The following is a 19,111-nucleotide window of genomic DNA, read 5'->3' on the forward strand; positions in this document are numbered from 1 at the left end:
AGGCTGCAAGTTCCCACATCGGGAAGATCCCTAGAGGAGGGCATGGCAGCCCACTCTAGTATTCTCACCTGGAGAATCCCATGGACAGATGAGCCTGGTGGGCTACAGTCCAGAGGGTTACAAAGAGTAGGACATGATTGAAGCGATTTTGCATGCATGCATGCACCCCAATTCTTAATGTCCAAAGGTCTTGAGATATCTGTTGTGGATATCTGCATGATCCCAGTCCAGGGCAACCAGGGGCAGATACCATGTGTTTCATACACAATCAATCGATTGTGTGTTATTATGTTTCTGAGCTGGAGCGAGGTACTTATACTTAACTCACCCATTGCCCTGGGGGCCACTGACAGTCAGAGAAATGTTACTTTTTGTTTGTTACATGTGCACTTGGAAGAACAGGGAAAGCATGGCTGTCCCTTCTATGAAAATGCTGCTGGCGACTTCCTGGTGGTCCAGTAGCTAAGACTGCAACTCCCAATGCAGAGAGTTCCCTTGGTCAGGAGACAGATCCCGCATGATGCAACTTAAAGAGTTCGTGTACCGCAAAGAAGATCAAAGATCCCGTGTGTTGAAACTAAGACCTGGAACATCCAAACAAGCAAATTTCTTTTTTTTTTTTTTTTAAAGAGAACTTCATTTCTTTCATGCCCCTGGACAACACTCTTGCATCCAGCTGTGTCTTCCCCTCATCCCTGTCACTGTTCTACTGACTGGCTGCTCATTCCTCCTCATTTATTGGGGATTCACGCCAAAAGCATGGGTTTCCTTTTCTCTCATCGCCATAATATTCGGCCTGTGGCTCCTCAAGTCCTTGACCTTCTCAGTTTCAACAAGCTTCCTCCAGCAACTCACCCCCATCATCACTCTCAGAGCCCTCACATGGATAGAATCCACAATTCTCAGAAACCTCAGTGTCAAGCAAGTCACTTTCCCAGTATCACAAACTATTTTTCTTCAAATTCACTCACCGCAACTCTTTAAATTCAACCCCTCCCATCCTTGAATCCCACCTCTTTCCGATGATCCACCAGTTCCCTTTGTTTTTTCATCCTCTCTCATCCTCTCTCATTTAATGTCTTCCTGGGGTCTACCTTCCCACCATGCCCTCGAACTTCCTTCTGTGAGCTACTCCTCACTGGCAAATTGAAATTCTGAGTGACTTCATTCTGCCTTCTCTTTGTCTATCTTGAGCAGCCCCAAGTTGTTGCTAAATAACCACCAACAAGGCTGATTAGCTTCATTCCAAGCCATCATCTTAAGCTGCACCAGGACATTTCCATCTCCCGACATACCTGCTGTGTTTTCTTAAAGTTCTTATTTTCTGCAATGACATTTCAGGCCTCCTGTCTTCGTCTCCCACACTCTTTGCCCCTGAATCTCGAGCAGCCCCAAGTTGTTGCTAAATAACCACCAACAAGGCTGATTAGCTTCATTCCAAGCCATCATCTTAAGCTGCACCAGGACATTTCCATCTCCCGACATACCTGCTGTGTTTTCTTAAAGTTCTTATTTTCTGCAATGACATTTCAGGCCTCCTGTCTTCGTCTCCCACACTCTTTGCCCCTGAATCTCAGTTAATGAGGTAGCCTGGAGCTCCCTGAGAAGACGGCAGCCAGAGAGGAACTCCCTCATCTCATGCTGATCTAGAAACACGTCCAAATTTGCACTGGCTTATGTTCCATTTCCCCTGTAGGGGGGAAAGCCTCTCTCTCCTAACAATAATCTGCCTTCCTTGGGCTCGGATGGGCTCACCTCTCAAGGCATGTGTTGCTTTAGCTATCATCTTCTGCATCATCACACCGCTAGAGTCCCTCTCTTCATTCTTCTTTTGCTTCTGTTTTGGGGTTTTTTTGTGTGTGTGTGCAGAGTGGGAGAGTAAAACGTACATTAATAACACACAGACAAATAACATCCCAGAAATTTATTTCATGCTCTGTTCCAGTCAATCTTCACCCCGCATTGGGCAACCATTGTTCTGATAAATATCACCATAGTTATGAATTTCTAAAACATGAATTTCCCTGTTTTTGGACATCATACAATTGGAATCATAAAGAATGTATACTTTCATATCCTGCTTCTTTTGCTTGATATAATACTGTTTAGATTAACCCATGTTGCTGTGTATCGGTAATTTTTACTGACGATTCATATTGACAATTACCACAATTGTTTTATCCAATCGTCTCTTGAGGGACCTTTGGGGTATTTCCAGGTCTGGGCTACTATAAGTAATCCTGCTCTGGACAGTTCTTGCACAAATCTTTTTGTGGACATATGTTTCATCTTCATTTCATTGCTGGTCAAAAAATGGAATATGTTTAATTGTATAAGAAACTACCAAACAGCACTTTAAAGTGACTGTACCATTTTTCATTCTCATCAAAGCAAGTACTTTATTTCTTTGCCAAATAGATTATCAGTCATTTTGATTCTAGTGATGCAAAAAATGGGTAAGACAGTGCTTGGCATAAAATTACGCTGGAGAGGGACGAGCAATTGTTATTATAAGATTAAGCGCTCAAACACGTTAAATAAAGGGCATCTGTGTTTCTTCTTTCCTATAACCATACTGCACTCCTCTTTTTGTTCTAATCCCTTCAAAAAACACCTTATAATAACCCCCACTATTGACCATACATCTCTTTAAGTATTATGTTTAAAAAGATGTTCATAAGTATTGTCGCGGTTTTATAAAGTGGACAGGGCAGAGGCATTGCCAATACTTCTCAGGTAAACAGCAAATAAACAGCACAGGGTCTTCTTTCTTCTGCAGCTGCCTGCCTGATCTCTCTGCAGCGCCTGGAGTTATGTATTCGCTTTGGAGGGGCAGTGCCCTTCTGACAGCCAATCAGCAAGTCCTGACGAGCAGCACCTTTTCCAGTCTGAAAATCCGGGTGTCCCTGGACACCCAGCTTCTTGAGCGGTGCGCTCAGGCGCTGAGGCCGGAACCGGGCCAGACACGTGCTGGGCTCCGGGCGGCGCGCCTTCGCACCTGCTCCTGAGCGAGCCAAGCGGAGACGCGCTTCTTTCAGCAGAGCCTGCACCTCAAATGCTCCTCTCAGTCCTACGTTTTTCTCCGCCCCCTGCCCACGCTTAATTAATTCTCTCTTCCAGGTGCCTCCGCACTGGCCTCCTCGCTGGCAGGGGAAGGGGCGCGGGGCCCGCGGGGCTCGGCACGGGGCGCCCCGCCTGAGGAGAGACGGGGTGCGCGGTGGCTGGCGCCAGAGCGTCCGGGATGCCGGAGAACAGCTCCTTCGCCAACTGCTGCGAGGAGGGCGGCCGCGCCGAGAGCCCCCGCTGGACTGGCTCGGGCGGTGCGCGGCCCTCTGGGGCTCCCCGGCCTCCCTGGGTTGCGCCCGCGCTGTCCGCGGTGCTCGTCGTCACCACCGCCGTGGACATCGTGGGCAACCTCCTGGTCATCCTCTCGGTGCTCGGCAACCGCAAGCTCCGGAACGCAGGTGAGCGCTGCGCCAGCTGCCACGTCGGGCGGCTCCCTGGTGCCCGTTCTCTGATCTGACCCTGACCGCGCAGTCGGCTGCCCGGTCTGTCCTCCGCTCCCCGCGCCGCCTTCCCTTCTCTCAACAAGTCCCTAGGTTTGGTCTTGAACTCAAAAGTAGGTTGAGTTTGCTGCTTTTCCCCGACGTGTGGCTCTTGCAAACGCACCGGGAAGCACTTGGCGCAGTGCCTGCGTGAATCGGGTACAGTTTTTCTCGCGCACTTTTTGGCAGAGCAGGGCGCTGTGAAAATCCGAGCGTCTGGAAGTCAAAGCTCTCCAAGGCGCTCCAATTTTTGCCGGTCTGGATGGTGCCCCTCCCTGGCCACAGGAATCTCATCTTCAACACCTCCCTCCCCAGCCAAGCACTATGGTTCACGCAGCACGTGCTTAGGAAATATTTACTGAGACAATGAGTAAATTAGTGGAAACGCTCTAGACAGTTTTAGTCTGATACTTAGCTCCTCATCTTGGTTCCAAACAAAAGAGTGCAAAGACAGCCGTCAACAGCCTCTACTTGGTGGAAACTGCATTGTTTTCAAATAACCCCCGTCTTTAATGAAGACAGGGAATTTGTAGGACTAAATGAAGATTAAAATAATAATTTGGCAAATAGTGTTGCAGTCCTGAGACTATTTACCCCTTTCAACAAACTCTCATTTCAACTTTCTCATATGTAGGTATGTCAGGGAACAAAACCAGAGGGAGGGAGTCTCTGAACTCTGACCCTGAGGATCATCAGAGCATGCTGACCCTTCTAGCTTTCGGAGAAGCTCAGTGACCCGTTTGTCTATTTGTCGTTTGCCTGTTTGGGCCTTAGGGGCAACTCAAATGTTAGAGTGAATTAAATGAAAAGATAGCAGAAAGCCAATTAGGTAACTTAATCATGCTTTTCTAAGAAGGCAGACCATTCAGAAAAGCTATTTTAAGTACATTGTTATAAACACTCTATGTGACCCTGCGACTCCAAGACTGTTTATCTAAAGAACAAGCAAAATAAAAATGTGAGCTTCTATCTGTAATATTGGAAACCACATTTGAAGTAATTGTATGGTGACAGATGGTAACTAGACTTACAGGGATCATTTTGAAATGTATAAAAGTAGTGAATCCCTGTGTTGTGCACTAGGAACTAACATATTGTTATAGGTTAGTTATACTTCAAGAACAAACTCAGAAAAAGAGGTCAGATTTGTAGAGCCAGAGGCAAGAGTTGAGGGCAGAGGAAACTGAATGAAGGCAGTCTAAAGGCACAGATGACTTCTAAGATAAATAAGTACTCAGGGTGCAGAGTACAGCATGATAAATATAACACTGCTGTATGTCATATGAAAATTGTTGAGAGTAAATCCTAAGAGTTCTCATCACAAGGAAATATTTTTTTTCTATTTCTTTTTGCATCTATTTGAGATGATGGATGTTCACTAAACTTATTGTGGTAATCATTTCATGGTGTATATAAATCAAATCACCTTGCTTTACTCCTTAAAGATACAGTGCTGGGTCTCAATTACATCTCAATAAAACTGGAAGGAACGGAAAAGTTAAGCTTTCTAACCCCGTCATTTCAGCAGTGGTGACTTTTATTATCTGCAATAACTTTTTCAAGATATTGTTGTGTCCTTGGAATAGAGGAAAGAGCAGGTTAAGATCATTTTGATCATTTTGTCTTTTGTAGCAGCCACAGGGATTCATTTCCTGCCGAGGGAAGCAGGACTTCTCTCCCAGATTAACCAGGTATTTAGAGGAGACTTTGTGGGCTTCCTCCCTTGGGCGGGGTGGCTGGGTGGGGAGGGTGCTATTTCCTTTGCCTGAAGGAGGCAAGCTTCTTCTCCCCTCCTCAGTTCACAGAAACCTTATTGATTTGAGAGCATGGCTGGGGTGGGTAATGAGCTTGCTAAAACACTGGCATGCCCTGTGTTCATCCTTCCTGTGTCTTGGCAAATCTGCTACAGCCCAGGACCAAAAAAAGAATTTAATACCATATCTGTGAGTGAAAGTGACAATCGCTCAGTCATGTCCGACTCTTTGCGACCCCACAGACTATACAGTCCATGGAATTCTCCAGGCCGGAATACTGGAGTGGGTAGCCGTTCCCTTCAGAGGATCTTCTCATTTCTGACATTTTCCTGCCCCAGTCATACAACTTAACCAGTTTTTATTTGACCCTTGGCTTTATTGATGATGGTCATGAAAAATCATTTGGCAGACTGAGATTTCAAAAGATGCCCAAACACCTACAGCACTTTGAATAGTTAGCACCCCTTCTACTATTCATCGGCTTCCCTGGTGGCTCAGCTGGTAAAGAATTCACCTGCAATGTGGGAGACCTGGGTTTTATCCCTGGGTTGGAAACATCCCCTGGAGAAGGGAACGGCCACCCACTCCAGTATTCTTCCCTGCAGAATTCCATAGACAGAGCAGCCTGGCAGGTTAGAGTCCATGGGATCACAAAGAGTCAGACATCACTGAGCAACTAACATGCACACACACACACACACTCACACACATATATATATAATTTATATATACAATTTAAAAGAGTCGACACGACTGAGTGACTTTCACTACTATTTGTCAGTTTTTCCTCTTACTGAAGAGTTTGGAATTACTTTAAGAAACATTTATATTGGACCTTTCTGTAATATGCCAAAGCCTTTGACTGTGTGTATCACAATAAACTGTGGAAAATTCTTAAAGAGGTGGGACTACCAGACCATCTGACCTGCCTCTTGAGAAACCTGTATGCAGGTCAGAAAGCAACAGTTAGAACTGGACAAGGAACAACAGACTGGTTCCAAATAGGAAAAGGAGTACGTCAAGGCTGTATATTGTCACCCTGCTTATTTAACTTATATGCAGAGTACATCATGAGAAATGCTGAGCTGGAGGAAGCACAGGCTGGAATCAAGATTGCTGGGAGAAATATCAATAACCTCATATATGCAGATGGCACCACCCTTATGGCAGAAAGCAAAGAAGAACTAAAGAGCCTCTTGATGAAAGTGAAAGAGGAGAGTGAAAAAGTTGGCTTAAAGCTCAACATTCAGAAAACTAAGATCATGGCATCCGATCCCATCACTTCATGGCAGCTAGATGGGGAAACAGTGGAAACAGTGGCTGACTTTATTTTTCTGGGCTCCAAGATCACTGCAGATGGTGATTGCAGCCATGAAATTAAAAGCCGCTTACTCCTTGGAAGGAAAGTTATGACCAAACTAGACAGCACATTAAAAAGCAGAGACATTACTTTGCCAACAAAGGTCCGTCTAGTCAAGGCTATGGTTTTTCCAGTGGTCATGTATGGATGTGAGAGTTGGACTATAAAGAAAGCTGAGTGCCGAAGAATTGATGCTTTTGAAGTGTGGTGTTGGAGAAGACTCTTGAGAGTCCCTTGGACTGCAAGGAAATCCAACCAGTCCATCCTAAAGGAGATCAGTCCTGGGTGTTCATTGGAGAGACTGATGTTGAAGCTGAAACTCCAATACTTTGGCCACCTGTTGTGAAGAACTGACTCATTGGAAAAGACCCTGATGCTGGGAAAGATTGAGGGCAGGAGGAGAAGGGGACGACAGAGGATGAGATGGTTGGATGGCATCACCGACTCAATGGATATGGGTTTGGGTGGACTCTGGGAGTTGGTGATGGACAGGGGGGCTGGCGTGCTGCGGTTCACGGGGTCGCAAAGAGTCGGACACGACTGGGTGACTGAACTGAACTGAACTGAACTTTCTGTAATTGAATCTAGTTCTTTAATTTGTCTGTATTAAGAAAATAGGGCTGTAATAATGAGAACATGTATATTTCCAATAACTCAGGGACACAGTGCACATTAAAGTCACAGCTGCATTCTTAGCAGGTGTCATTATCCTCTAATTGACTATTATAAACTCAATTTCTCTGTCTGGCAGATTCTTATTGTTAATAACGGATGTTCCATAGCAGTGTAGATGGTTAGATTGACTGTCCTTCTGTGGGCATGGGCGATTCCCCTGTCTGCAACTTCTGTGCTCATGCCTTGGTCTAACTTTCTCAGAGATGGCCCCAGAGGAAGGCAGACAGGAAGGGAGGGAGGGTGGGAGGCAGATGCAGAGCACTGCGCCACTTAGACGGTAAAGCCAGGGGTGTGTTTCGCTCCTTGCCGTGTTTCCTGAGCCTTACACTTGCGTGGCGCAGGCTCTCCTGGCGAGTCTGGGAACTTCTCCCTATGCCCACCCCTGCCGTCCATCCCCTGTCCAGGCCTCGCCAACATCCACCCCTGTATTTTCTCCTTTCCTCTCCTGCTTTTACAGACCCTTCCTCCATCACGTTCCTTCTCTCTCTGCTGTGTTTTCAATTTCTGTCTCTTTCCCTTTAGCCCCTCTCCCCACCCCCACACAATGGGGATCCTTTGTTTAAAAGAAAAAATAATCTTTCCTTGGTCTTATGTGTCCTTCTAACTTCATGACTCCTTTCTCCTTTTCAGCAGACATCTTACTGTAACAGTTTATATCCATTAATCACCCCATTGCTACCCGTTTCTCCCGAGGCCCCCCACCCTGGTTCTGCTCTCCTGGGAGATGTCCTGTGCTGTGTGACGCTGGGGGCTGCTCCCTCCCTGGGACCTTCCATTCCCTCGGCTCACCTGATGCTAGTTTTTGAACCTCCTTCCTCTCTTCATCTTCGAGACCTCTGATCCCTGAGAGTCATCACTGGTTCCTTCATTCCCCAAGTCCTCCTGATTTTGGTCTCATAGTATCTCTACATGCCCCAATTCACACTCTTATCAACCCCTAAACAAGCCATGTCCGTGGTCCCCAGACAGCTTTCTCTGCCCCTCCGCCCTCCCTGTTACCATGGTCAGACGCACCCCTGCATCCAGGGACCACCTCCTGCATCTACAGAATGGGGCCCAGCCCCGGAACCCGGCCAGCACAAGCCTGTGGGCCGGCAGGACTCCCCAGGGTCACAGCCCCGGCTCTCTGCTCCCGCTCACGGAGATGGGAGCTGCTGCCACCCCCTCCCGGCCTGTGTTCTCTGATGCTCTCTCTTCATCTCGGGAAGCTCCCCTGCCTCTTTTTGGCTAGAGAATATCCCCCTCAAATCCCTTACTACCCTGGTGGTAAGTGGTTAAAACCCTAAGCTCGAGTTCGATCCCTGGTCAGGGAAGATCCCATATGCTGTAAGGCCCGGCCAAAAAATGGAGGCTCCTTCAGGCTCTAAGAATTGCACACCAGTTGCAGACCTCAAGGGCTTCCCTGGTCGCTCAGCTGGTAATCCACCTGCAGTGCAGGAGAGCCTGGTTCTAGTCCCAGGTCGGGAAGATCCACTAGAGAATGGAGAGGCTACCCATTCCATTGTTCTTGGGCTTCCCTGGTGGCTCAGATGGTAAAGAATCCGCCTGAAATGCAGAAGACCCTGGTTTGATCCCTGGGTTGGGAAGATCCCCTGGAGAAGGGAAAGACTAGCCACTGCAGTATTCTGGCCTGGAGAATTCCGTGGACTCTATAGGCCATGGGGTCACAAAGAGTTGGACATGACTGAGCCACTTTCACTTTCTTTTTGCAGACCTTGAAATCAAATTTGACTAGGAGAAGAAGTAGCCAACATAGAGGTAGACTGTCTTCTCCCAAGACACTAGCTCAACCCCCTTCCTCAGCTCTCCTGCTGGTTGTTGGCTTTATAATTAATATCATAAAAGATGTGGTTACTGTCTTCCCCCCATGACCCCACCCAGTCCACACAGCACTTCCCTTACAGTACCACTCTGAGTTTTTTCTCTCCCCACAGGACTGTGAAATCATTGAGAGCAGAGACTTTTATTCCATTTCTGAAACTTAATCTAGGTCTGCTGAAACAAATTGAAATGGACAAAATACTAAGAAAGCAGTGAGACAGAAGGTATTAATTTTGCTTCTTGAGGTGAGGTATACTCAGCACCACTCATGCCATCAGTACGAATCTCAGGGAAATTGAATGGCTATGAGCACTAAAAGCCCAAAGTATATCTCATTCTTGTCCTCAAAAGCTGATTGGCACCTTCTCTAGAGTTTACTGACCCCTGTTGTTCCTGTGTGGCCAGCAGGCTCCCTAAAACTGTGCCCCAGTGACTCCTTAGGGAGTTGGTTTTTAAATTTTTATTGGTGTATGCTGTTGTTGTTCAGTCGCTAAGGTGTGTCTGGCTCTTTGTGACCCCATGGACTGCAACACTCCAGGCTTCTCTGTTCTTTATTATCTCCCAGAGTTTGCTCAAACTCATGTCCATTGAGTCGGTGATGCCATCCAACCATCTCATCCTCTGTCATCCCCTTCTTCTCCTGCCGTCAATCTTTCCCAGCATCAGGGTCTTCTCTAAAGTCAGCTCTTTGCATCAGGTGGCCAAAGTATTGGAGTTTCAGCTTCAGCATCAGTCCTTCCAATGAATATTCAGGACTGCTTTCCTTTAGAATGGACTGGTTAGATCTCCTTGCAGTCCACGGGACTCTCAAGAGTCTTCTCCAACTATTTTAGTATAGTTAATTTACAACGTTTTGTTTCAGGGAGACAGCAAAGTGAGTCAGTTATACATATACATGCATTCACTCTTTTATAGATTCTTTCCCATCTACACCATTACAGAGTATTGTGTAGAGTCCCCTGTGCTCTACAGCAGGTTCTTATCTGTTTTATATATAGTAATGTTTATATGCCTCTTGCCCGTTCTGGCTTGAGGCTACTCACTTTAAACTGCCTATAAAACTGAGCCTCCTGTCATTACCCTGCACTATCCAGACTGTCCACCACACAGAAAAGAGCTGAGAGAAACGTGTCCTTACTATAACGCAGAGATAGTCTCCATCAGCTAGGGGAAGGCACCACGGCATCCATGGCTCTTGGCCTACCGGCACAGGGACCCTAGTTTCCCAGCTGATGATCAGGAGCCACTACCTGACAATGGATTCTTGTTCTGCAGGAGGATTAAGAGGCTGTCGGGGAGGTGTTGTTAGTGAGCAGAGGTATGGCCATACCTAGGGCACTCCTGTGATTTGTAAGGAAGGATGTGGAATATTTGACATTGGGATTACCTAGAAAGACGTGGAGTGCTTGGTGAACACTCAGGTCCTCGTCTGGAATCCACTCTGTCGCCTGGGTGCCCAGCAGTGCGCTGAGTCTGCATCATCTCTCACCCAGAACCACTGACCGCACTTCAGACTTCCTGGGGGATCTCAGCCTGGCCCTGTTGGCATCCCCAGTTAGCTCAGAGCAGATCCTGAATTGAGGAGGTAAATGGTGATTGATTTACACATCACAGGCTGACCCTGAGCTAAAGCTCTTGAAAGGCCTGGAGGAAATGTTTAATGGGCCCACAGTCCCCGCCCTGCAGGCATTACCAGGTAAGTGGCCCCACCTCAGCCAGGCTTTACCCACCATCAAGCACTCCTGGAGACGTCCCTTGGTGGCAAGCATCTTCTGAGCTGCTGAGCCTTCAGGCTTTGGAGGGCTTCAGCTGAAAACCAAACTGGGCTGCATTAGACCCCCTGGCTGATGTTGCCTGAGCCTTCCAACTTGACATTTTAGCTCTAAGTATTTTCTCTTTACTGAGCAAGAATGGAAGCATTTTAAATCTCTTAACTATGTCTTTTAGCCAAATAGCCAGAAAGCTCATAATCCTTGTTAATTCCCCCCTGGGAGTCCTCAGTATCCGAGTGTGAATATTTTCATGTTAGACTGCCTTTTTTCCTCTCCACAAAGTTTAGAGTCTGTATTTAGCATGATTTGCTGCAAAACTCAGAAAATCCTGATGCCCCATTAGGTCTTACAGTTTAAGATACTGATGGCTGAGAGGAAAAATTAGGGCATTTGGGAAGTCAAGTCCTGGTTCTGAGGGAGTTTACACTTTAGAAGCAATGTCCTAATGTCACTGTTCTCATCCTATAGGACTTCTCATATCTTATGTCCCAAGGAGCCTAGTCCAACATTATGAGCCTCTTTCTTGTTCTTTGTAATAATAATACCAAGTTGTCATAATTTTATGTAATTGTAATAATATGACTGATAATAATATAAATTACAATAATGCAGTTGATAATAATATAACAAATCCCAATAATAGATAATAGCTAAGATTGTTATATGTAGGCTTAGCATATGCAAACTATTATATATATAATGGAGTAACAACAAGGCCCTCCTGTGTAACACAGGGAACTATATTCAATATCCTACAATTAAACCATAATGAAAAGGAATATAACAAAAGTAAGTGTATATATGTATAACTGAATCACTTTGCTGTACAGCAGAAATCAACACAACGTTGTAAATCAGCACATCATTGTAAATAAAAAGAAACCCTACTATGTGCTTATTATGCGTCAGTCATTTAAAAGAGAGAGAAAAAGAAAAAAATCTTACACACTCTATCAAAGGATAGCCCTTTCCAAGCACCAGTTCATTTCTCTCCTCTTGAAGGCAAAGCAGATTAGGAGGGTGGCCTCCAGTGCAAAAGTGTGTCCTCCAGCACTCACCAGGATCGCCCTTGCTCACATCAATGCTGGTCTCCTAGCTGGCAGGTGAGAGGGCACTTTTTTGCGCTTTCTCACTCTTGAGATGACCAAAACCTCTACACCCTTAATCCCTATGACATTTCTTTTTCCTGATTTCCTCTTGTTTCTCTTCTTGTTTTTTTTTTTTCTCCCCTCTTTCTCTGTTCACATATTCTGGGTGCTAATGTCTTGATATGTAAAATGGAATCAGCTGATCCATCATACAATCAGCTTTAAAGGATTCCTGTGAAAAACAATTGAGTCAGTTTGTATGAATGCATATTATAAACATTAAGGTGCTATACCAATTATTTTCTTGTTGTTATGTGTGTTAGTGGCTCAGTCACATCCAACTGTTTGTGACCCCATGGACTGGAGCCCACCAGGCTCCTCTCTCCATGGGATTCTCCGGGCAAGAATACTGGAGTGGGTTGCCATGCCCTCCTCCAGGGGATCTTCCCTACTCAGGGGTTGAACCCAGGTCTCCTGCATTGTGGGCAGATTCTTTACCATCCGAGCCACCAGGGAAGCCTTCTCATTATAACTAAGTGTAATTAGAGTAGCAAGAGTTTCCAAGCAATGCTTTGATGGTTATGGTATAAGATTTTGTAGTAAGCATCTTATAGAGCTTCCCAGGTGGCGCAGTGGTAAAGAATCCACCTGCCAAGCAGGAGACACAGGTTCGATCCCGACCCCTCGGTCAGGAAGATCTGCTGGAGAAGGAAATGGCAGCCCGCTCCAGGATTCTTGCCTAGAGAATCCCATGGACAGAGGAGGCTGGTGGGCTACAGTCCATGGGGTCACAAAGAGTCAGATACGACTGTGCCACTGAGCACAGCACAGCAATAAGCATTTTAGTTACTTATCTAAGTGAATGCTTATGCTCTTAAATATATTCTTTTAAGTGGTTAAAATATCTCCATCATATTTTTGCATCGTATATTTGCTTGCTAAGTGTAAGTTAAAGTTATGTTAGATTTCAACTGAGCCCTTGTATGATTTACTCACACGCTCCAGCATTTTCATAAATAATGTGATTTTGGAAGAAAACAATGTCTACCCTCAAAGAATTTGGGGATTAATTAGGAGCTCTGTTTGTTGTTTATTCGCTAAGTTGTGTCTGACTTTTTTTGCGACCCCGTGGACTATAGCCCGCCAGGCACCTCTGTCCATGGGATTTTCCCAGGCAAGAATACTAGAGTGGGTTGCCATGCCCTCTTTGAGGGGATCTTCCCAGCCTAGGGATGGAACCTGGGTGTCCTGCACTGGTAGGCAGATTCTTTAACACTGAGCCACCAGGGAAGCCCAATTAGGAGTTTACGTTAATATGAAAGGACATTGTTTTAGTATTTGTGAAGAAGTGACATTTTTAATAAATTACCTATTCAGTTATTTCAAATGCCTATCCCTGAATATAACTAATAAGAATACCTCACATTGTTTGAAGATTATTATTATTTCTTAAATACTTTCCCATGCAAGATCCCATTTGAGGTAAATAGCCATCCTGGGATGGAGGCAGGCCTGTAAGAAGGGCCTTTGTGATTTTTGGCTGATCCCTCGGCTGGTCGTGCTTGACCAGCCCCATCCCCACCCCACCGCCCACTGCCCTCAGCCCCAGGATGACTCAGCTCTTCCCCAGTGTTCTCACCCCCTCATGCTGGTCTCCTGCCCAGCTCTCCCTACACTGAAAAGGCAGTTTCTGTGTCTCTTTCCCCCACAGCAGTGTGGGCATCTCAATGGCAGGGGCATGTCTTTCAGCCATCACTGTGCCCTACACAAGCACAATAGGTGCTCAATGGACATAGCACACATTTGAGTAAGTGGAAGATGGAGGAAGACCTCAAGGCATGGGAAGTTTAACCTTGTTGGAAAGGATAACTTCCCCATCATAACACTCATAGCATCTCACTAAAACATTTATTTCATTCATGTATGTGGCTGCACTGGGTCTTAGTTGCAGCATGCCTGATCTTCTGTCTTCGTTGAGGCATGTGGGTTCGTTTGTTGCTGCATGCAGGATTTTTTTATTCACAGCATGCAAGATCTAGTTCCTTGACCAGGATCAAACCTGGCCGCTCTGCATGGTGACCACTAGACCACCACGGAAGTCCCATCACATCTCACTTTCATTTAATTGTCCCCTGTATGAGGCCATGAGCTTTGTAAGAGGAGAAGATGCGTCATTCTTGCTTACCACACTACCCTAAGCCCCAGCATAGTCAGAGCATCTGGCTGAGCCACCAGGGAAGCCCATAGTCAGAACCAGTACCCAGTAAATACTCAGCAGTATTTATTGAGCAGATGAGTCCATGACTATCTATTTCTGCATTGCTGCTTTTAGCTCAAAGAGCAGAGACAATTTAAAACCAACACATTCTTCTTAGAAACTAGAGTGGGCGAAGGAAAGAGGGGTGCAGAATTCTGATAAAGACCGGATAGCTCAACATCTGCTGGCTCTCTCCCGGGTTAACACAGCCCCACTGAGGACTAGAGTTCCTGAAAAAGAGAAAGTAGGCCGAGAGGGAGGGTAGCTGTGTATGTGGAGGGATGTGCTTTGTGTATGAATACTGGGAGGAGTTCCATCCGTATTAGTACAAAACCCTGTTGTGCGGGTCTGTCTCCACTAACATGCCCTGTCTGATGGAGGCCGATGGAAAGAAGTAGCACCAAGATTCGTGAGATGAGTGCTTGTTCGAGGCCTGTGCCTGGGCTGATGAGCAGCACCATGTGTCCGGCTCGATTTCTCAGCTGTCTGCGGGAAGTAGGACGGAGAACTCAGCCTCCCCTTGACTCTTACCGAGACAGGGCCTGTCTTCTTACAGATGGGAAACACGGCAAGAATTTTATTCCTCTAATTTGGAATTTTGTCAAGAAAGTCTGGAGACGACAGGACGTCTGGGCAGATGGATCTACAGCAGGAATTGGTTGATTTCAGCCTTTTAGGAACAGCCGGAATAATGGGGAAGAGTAATTCAATCACTTTCCACGCGGAGCTGAATGTGTTCTACCCACTGTTTACAAGCTGTTTGCTGCCTCTGGGGCATTATTCGGGGCTGCGCCATGTTAACACCACAGAGCTTGACTTGCTTCCTGAGACGGGCTGAGCTGCACCTGCTCCCAGCCACTCATGATTTCGTCCGCATGCTTGCAAGGGCTGGGAGCTCCTTTGCCACCCCACCAGGAGGCTGTGGGCCCTGCGGAGGCCAGCATCCCCACGTTGGAAAGAAGGGATTTTCTTCACAGAAATAGCTATGCCATGTGTGTCTGAGGAGGGGGAAAGAGGGCTCCAAAAATAAAGAACGGAACCGACAAAGCAATCATCACAGAGAAAAGAAGTTCAGGGACTCAGTCAAGTTACAAAGCGACAGCATTGAGATGACCCCAGGTCACCCCAACTTCCAGTGCCTGCTTCCAAATGTCAAAACAACAGTTAATTTTTTTTTTGAAGAGTCTCTATACTGTGTTCCACAATGGCGGCATCAGTTTACATTCCCACCAACAGTGTATTAAGGTTCTGTTTCCTTGTCGCTACATCCTCACCAACATCTGTTATTTGTGTTCTTTTTGGTCATAGCCATTCTGATCAGTCAGGTGATATCTCACTGTGGTTTTGATTTGCATTTCTCTGATGATTAGTGATGCTGAGCATCTTTTCATAAGCCTGTTGGCCATCTGTGTGTCTTCCTTGAAAAAACATCTATTTAGGTCTATCACTCATTTTTTGATCAGGTTATTTTGTTTTTTTGATATTGAGTTTTATGAGCTATTTGCATTTCAGATATTAACTCCGTATCAGACATATCATTTGCAAATATTTTCTTGCATTCAATAGACTGTCCATATGATCCATCAATTCCACTGCTTGTTATATGTCCAAACGAAAAAGAAAATACTAATTCAAAAAGATACATATACACCCCAATGTTCATAGCAGCATTATTTACAATTACCAAGGTATGGAGGCAATCTGTGTGTCTATCAACAGATGAATGGATAAAGAAGATGTGGTATACACACATACATGATGGAATATTACTCAGCCGTAACAATGAATGAAGTTTTGCCATGTGCAACCACATGGGTGGACCTGGATGCCATTCTACTTGGTAGTATAAGTCAGACAGAGAATGACAAACACTGCATGTTATCATTTATATCTGGAATCTAAAAAATAGAACAAACTAGTCACTATAACAAAAAAGAAGCAAGAGTCACAGATACAGAGACAAACTCTTGGTTATCTGTGGGGTGGGGTGATGGGGGAGGGGCCACAGCAATAAGGAATTCAGAGAGAAAAATACTATGTACAAAATAAACTGTAAAAATTGCACAGAGAATACAGACAATATTGTATAATAACCGTAAATGGAGTATAATCTATAAAAATACTGAATCACTATTTTGTACGCCTGAAACTAATACAATATTGTAAATCAACTATAATTATTCCTGAGTCATCTGACAACATGGTCTCACTCTCTGAGATCAAGTAACGTCTAAGTAGTAGAGTCAGAAGGGCTTCTCAAGTGGTGCTAGAGGTCAAGACCCTGCCTGCCAGTGCAGGAGACATAAGAGACACTGGTTTAATCCCTGAGTCAGGAAGATTCCCTGGGGGAGGGCATGGCAACCCATTCCAGAATTCTTGCCTGAGGAATCCTATGAACAAAGGAGCCTGGTGGGATACAGTCCATGGGGTCACACAGAGTCGAACTCGACTGAGGCGACTTAGCATGCATAGATGCACAGTGGAATCAGAAACTGAAAGCTACCAGTGGAGACAGAGAACAAGGCTGAGAATTAAATGAAAAAGCAGGAGATTCCTCCACATTCCAAGCAGGTCCTGAGATGTGCATTTCTTGCTTATAGTACCAGCGAGAAAGAATTTGAGAGGGATTTTCTCCCATTAACTAAACAGATTAGTTAGAGATAGTAGAATAGGAAGGAATCTCACAGCTTACCCTAAGGCAGGGTTCTCCTCCACCATCCAACCTGTATTTTAAAGTCTCAAGAGACAGGGAATCTCACTGCCTGGAAAGCACTTCCAAATGTCCAAATGAGCTCTTCTATTCAGTTACACCCTGTTTCCTTCAGACCCTTCTCTGGTGGCTCAGATGGTAAAGAGTCTGCCTGTAATGCAGGAGACCTGGGTTTGATTCCTAGGTCAGGAAAATCCCCTGGAGCAGAGCTTGGCAACCCACTCCAGTGTCCTTGCCTGGAGAATTCCATGGACGGAGGAGCCTGGTGGGCTACTAGTCCGTGGGGTCGCAAAGAGTTGGACACAAATGAGTGACTGACACTTTTCCCTCAGATCCTAACACAGCTCTGGACTCAGGAACAGATGGGTCCTGAGAACTCTCAGGGAACTAACAAATGTCTTTTCAGTCCTTTCTGAGTGAGGTGACCTCAAGCATCTGACGCTAAAATAGGCATTTTAAGAAGCCTGCTTGTGGGTCTTCCAGCTTCCCCAGGAGTCTTCCCTGAGGTGGGGTGACAATGTGTATCTGGACAGAGAGGACTTTCTCTACCTTCTGGGTCTGTTTGTAGCTACAGGTATAGAATCTGCTTTACCTGAGGGTCTGACTTGGGGGCACTCCCAACTGAGTGGCTCTGAGGCCCCCTTTTCCCAAACCCCCTTGGGATCAGACCACAGCCCAGCTTTTCTGATTGCTGTGCCTTTTGGGTCCTTTCCATCGGCCAGGTGCTTTGGACCTCTGAGGTGGTCACCGCAGCCTCTGCAGGGTCCCCCCAGATGCGTGGTGGTGCATCGGTGTCCTGGGAGAGTCCCTCCTGGGAGGGACAGAGGCTAGAATATTCTAGAGGATGGAGATCGCAGGCTCTCGTCCTGACTCTGCCTGTTTCCTGCTCCAGGTAACCTCTTCTTGGTGAGTCTGGCGTTTGCTGACCTGGCTGTAGCCTTGTACCCCTACCCGCTGACCCTCGTGGCCATCTTCCACGATGGCTGGGCCCTGGGGGAGGCGCACTGCAAGGCCAGTGCCTTCGTGATGGGCCTGAGCGTGGTCGGCTCCGTCTTCAACATCACCGCCATCGCCGTCGACCGCTACTTGTACGCCTGCCGCAGCGTGACCTACCACCGCCTCTGCCGCCGCCGGCACGCCGCCCTCTATGTCGGCCTCGTCTGGCTGCTCACCCTGCTGGTCCTGCTGCCCAACTTCTTCATGGGGTCCCTGGAGTACGACCCGCGCGTCTACTCGTGCACCTTCGCGCAGACGGCCAGCGCCGGGTACACGGCGGCCGTGGTGCTTGTGCACTTCCTGCTGCCTGTGGCCGTCGTGTGCTTCTGCTACCTGCACATCTGGGTGCTGGTGCTGCGCGTCCGCAGGAAGGTCAAGGCGGAGGGCAAGCCGCGCCCGTGGTCCAGTCGCGTGCGGAGCTTTCTGAGCATGTTCGTGGTCTTTGTGATCTTCGCCATCTGCTGGGCGCCGCTGAACTGCATTGGCCTCGCTGTGGCCATTGACCCAGAAGAAGTGGCTCCCCGGGTCCCAGAGGGGCTGTTTGTCTCTAGCTACTTCCTGGCCTATTTCAACAGCTGCCTGAATGCCATCGTCTATGGGCTGCTGAACCAGAACTTCCGCAGGGAATACAAGAGGATCGTCTCTGCCCTCTGGACCCCACGGCGCTGCCTGCAGGACTCTTCCAAGGGCAGCCAGGCTGAGGGGCCGGGCAGCCAGCCTACCCTCGCTGTTAGCGCCCGGGCCCCTGTCCAGGCAGATAATCTCCCACCTGATGCCCGGCCAGGCAACGCACTCAGGAAATGATGAGAGTGAATCCACTCCTCGGGGGAGGTCGGCCGCCTGGGCCGTGCCAGCCAGTCACAGGGCAGCGAGCGGCTGGTGGCCCTTCATCCTGTTGATGAGAAGCCCTCAGCACCCTGGGGTCAGGCTGTCGGGGACCCCTGCAGGTCCTGGAGGCCATGCCCCGGCAAACACATCGGGACCAGCCTGCCCACAGTCCGGGTGCGCCAGGGCCTGGTCCCTGCAGGGGCAAGGAAGGAGCAGAAGGCAGAGAGGCCTGGGGTGGAAGAGGCGGCCTCATCCCCACCGCTGCCCTCCTGCTTAGGCTTCCTGCGGCTTTCGCTCCTTCCCCC

General features: G+C 47.2%; 1 protein-coding gene across 1 annotated transcript; it reads left to right on the top strand.

Moving 5' to 3' along the window:
• Positions 1–3,241: 3,241 nt before the first annotated feature.
• MTNR1B (melatonin receptor 1B) lies at positions 3,242–18,782 on the top strand. Its single transcript, XM_081531103.1, has 2 exons — positions 3,242–3,464; positions 17,875–18,782. The coding sequence occupies exons 1-2, from the start codon at positions 3,242–3,244 to the stop codon at positions 18,780–18,782; spliced, it is 1,131 nt and encodes a 376-aa protein (XP_081387229.1).
• Positions 18,783–19,111: the final 329 nt, after the last annotated feature.

This window comes from Giraffa tippelskirchi, chromosome 10, assembly GCF_054371585.1.
Source record: "Giraffa tippelskirchi isolate mGirTip1 chromosome 10, T2T-mGirTip1v1.2.pri, whole genome shotgun sequence".
NCBI classification, from domain to species: Eukaryota; Metazoa; Chordata; class Mammalia; order Artiodactyla; family Giraffidae; genus Giraffa; species Giraffa tippelskirchi.

Excerpts from the sequence above, each read along its gene's own strand:
- MTNR1B (XM_081531103.1), top strand. The coding sequence starts at position 3,242 with ATGCCGGAGAACAGCTCCTTCGCCAACTGCTGCGAGGAGGGCGGCCGC. Across the intron at positions 3,465-17,874 it reads CCGCAAGCTCCGGAACGCAG|GTAACCTCTTCTTGGTGAGT; the intron begins GTGAGCGCTGCG and ends TTCCTGCTCCAG.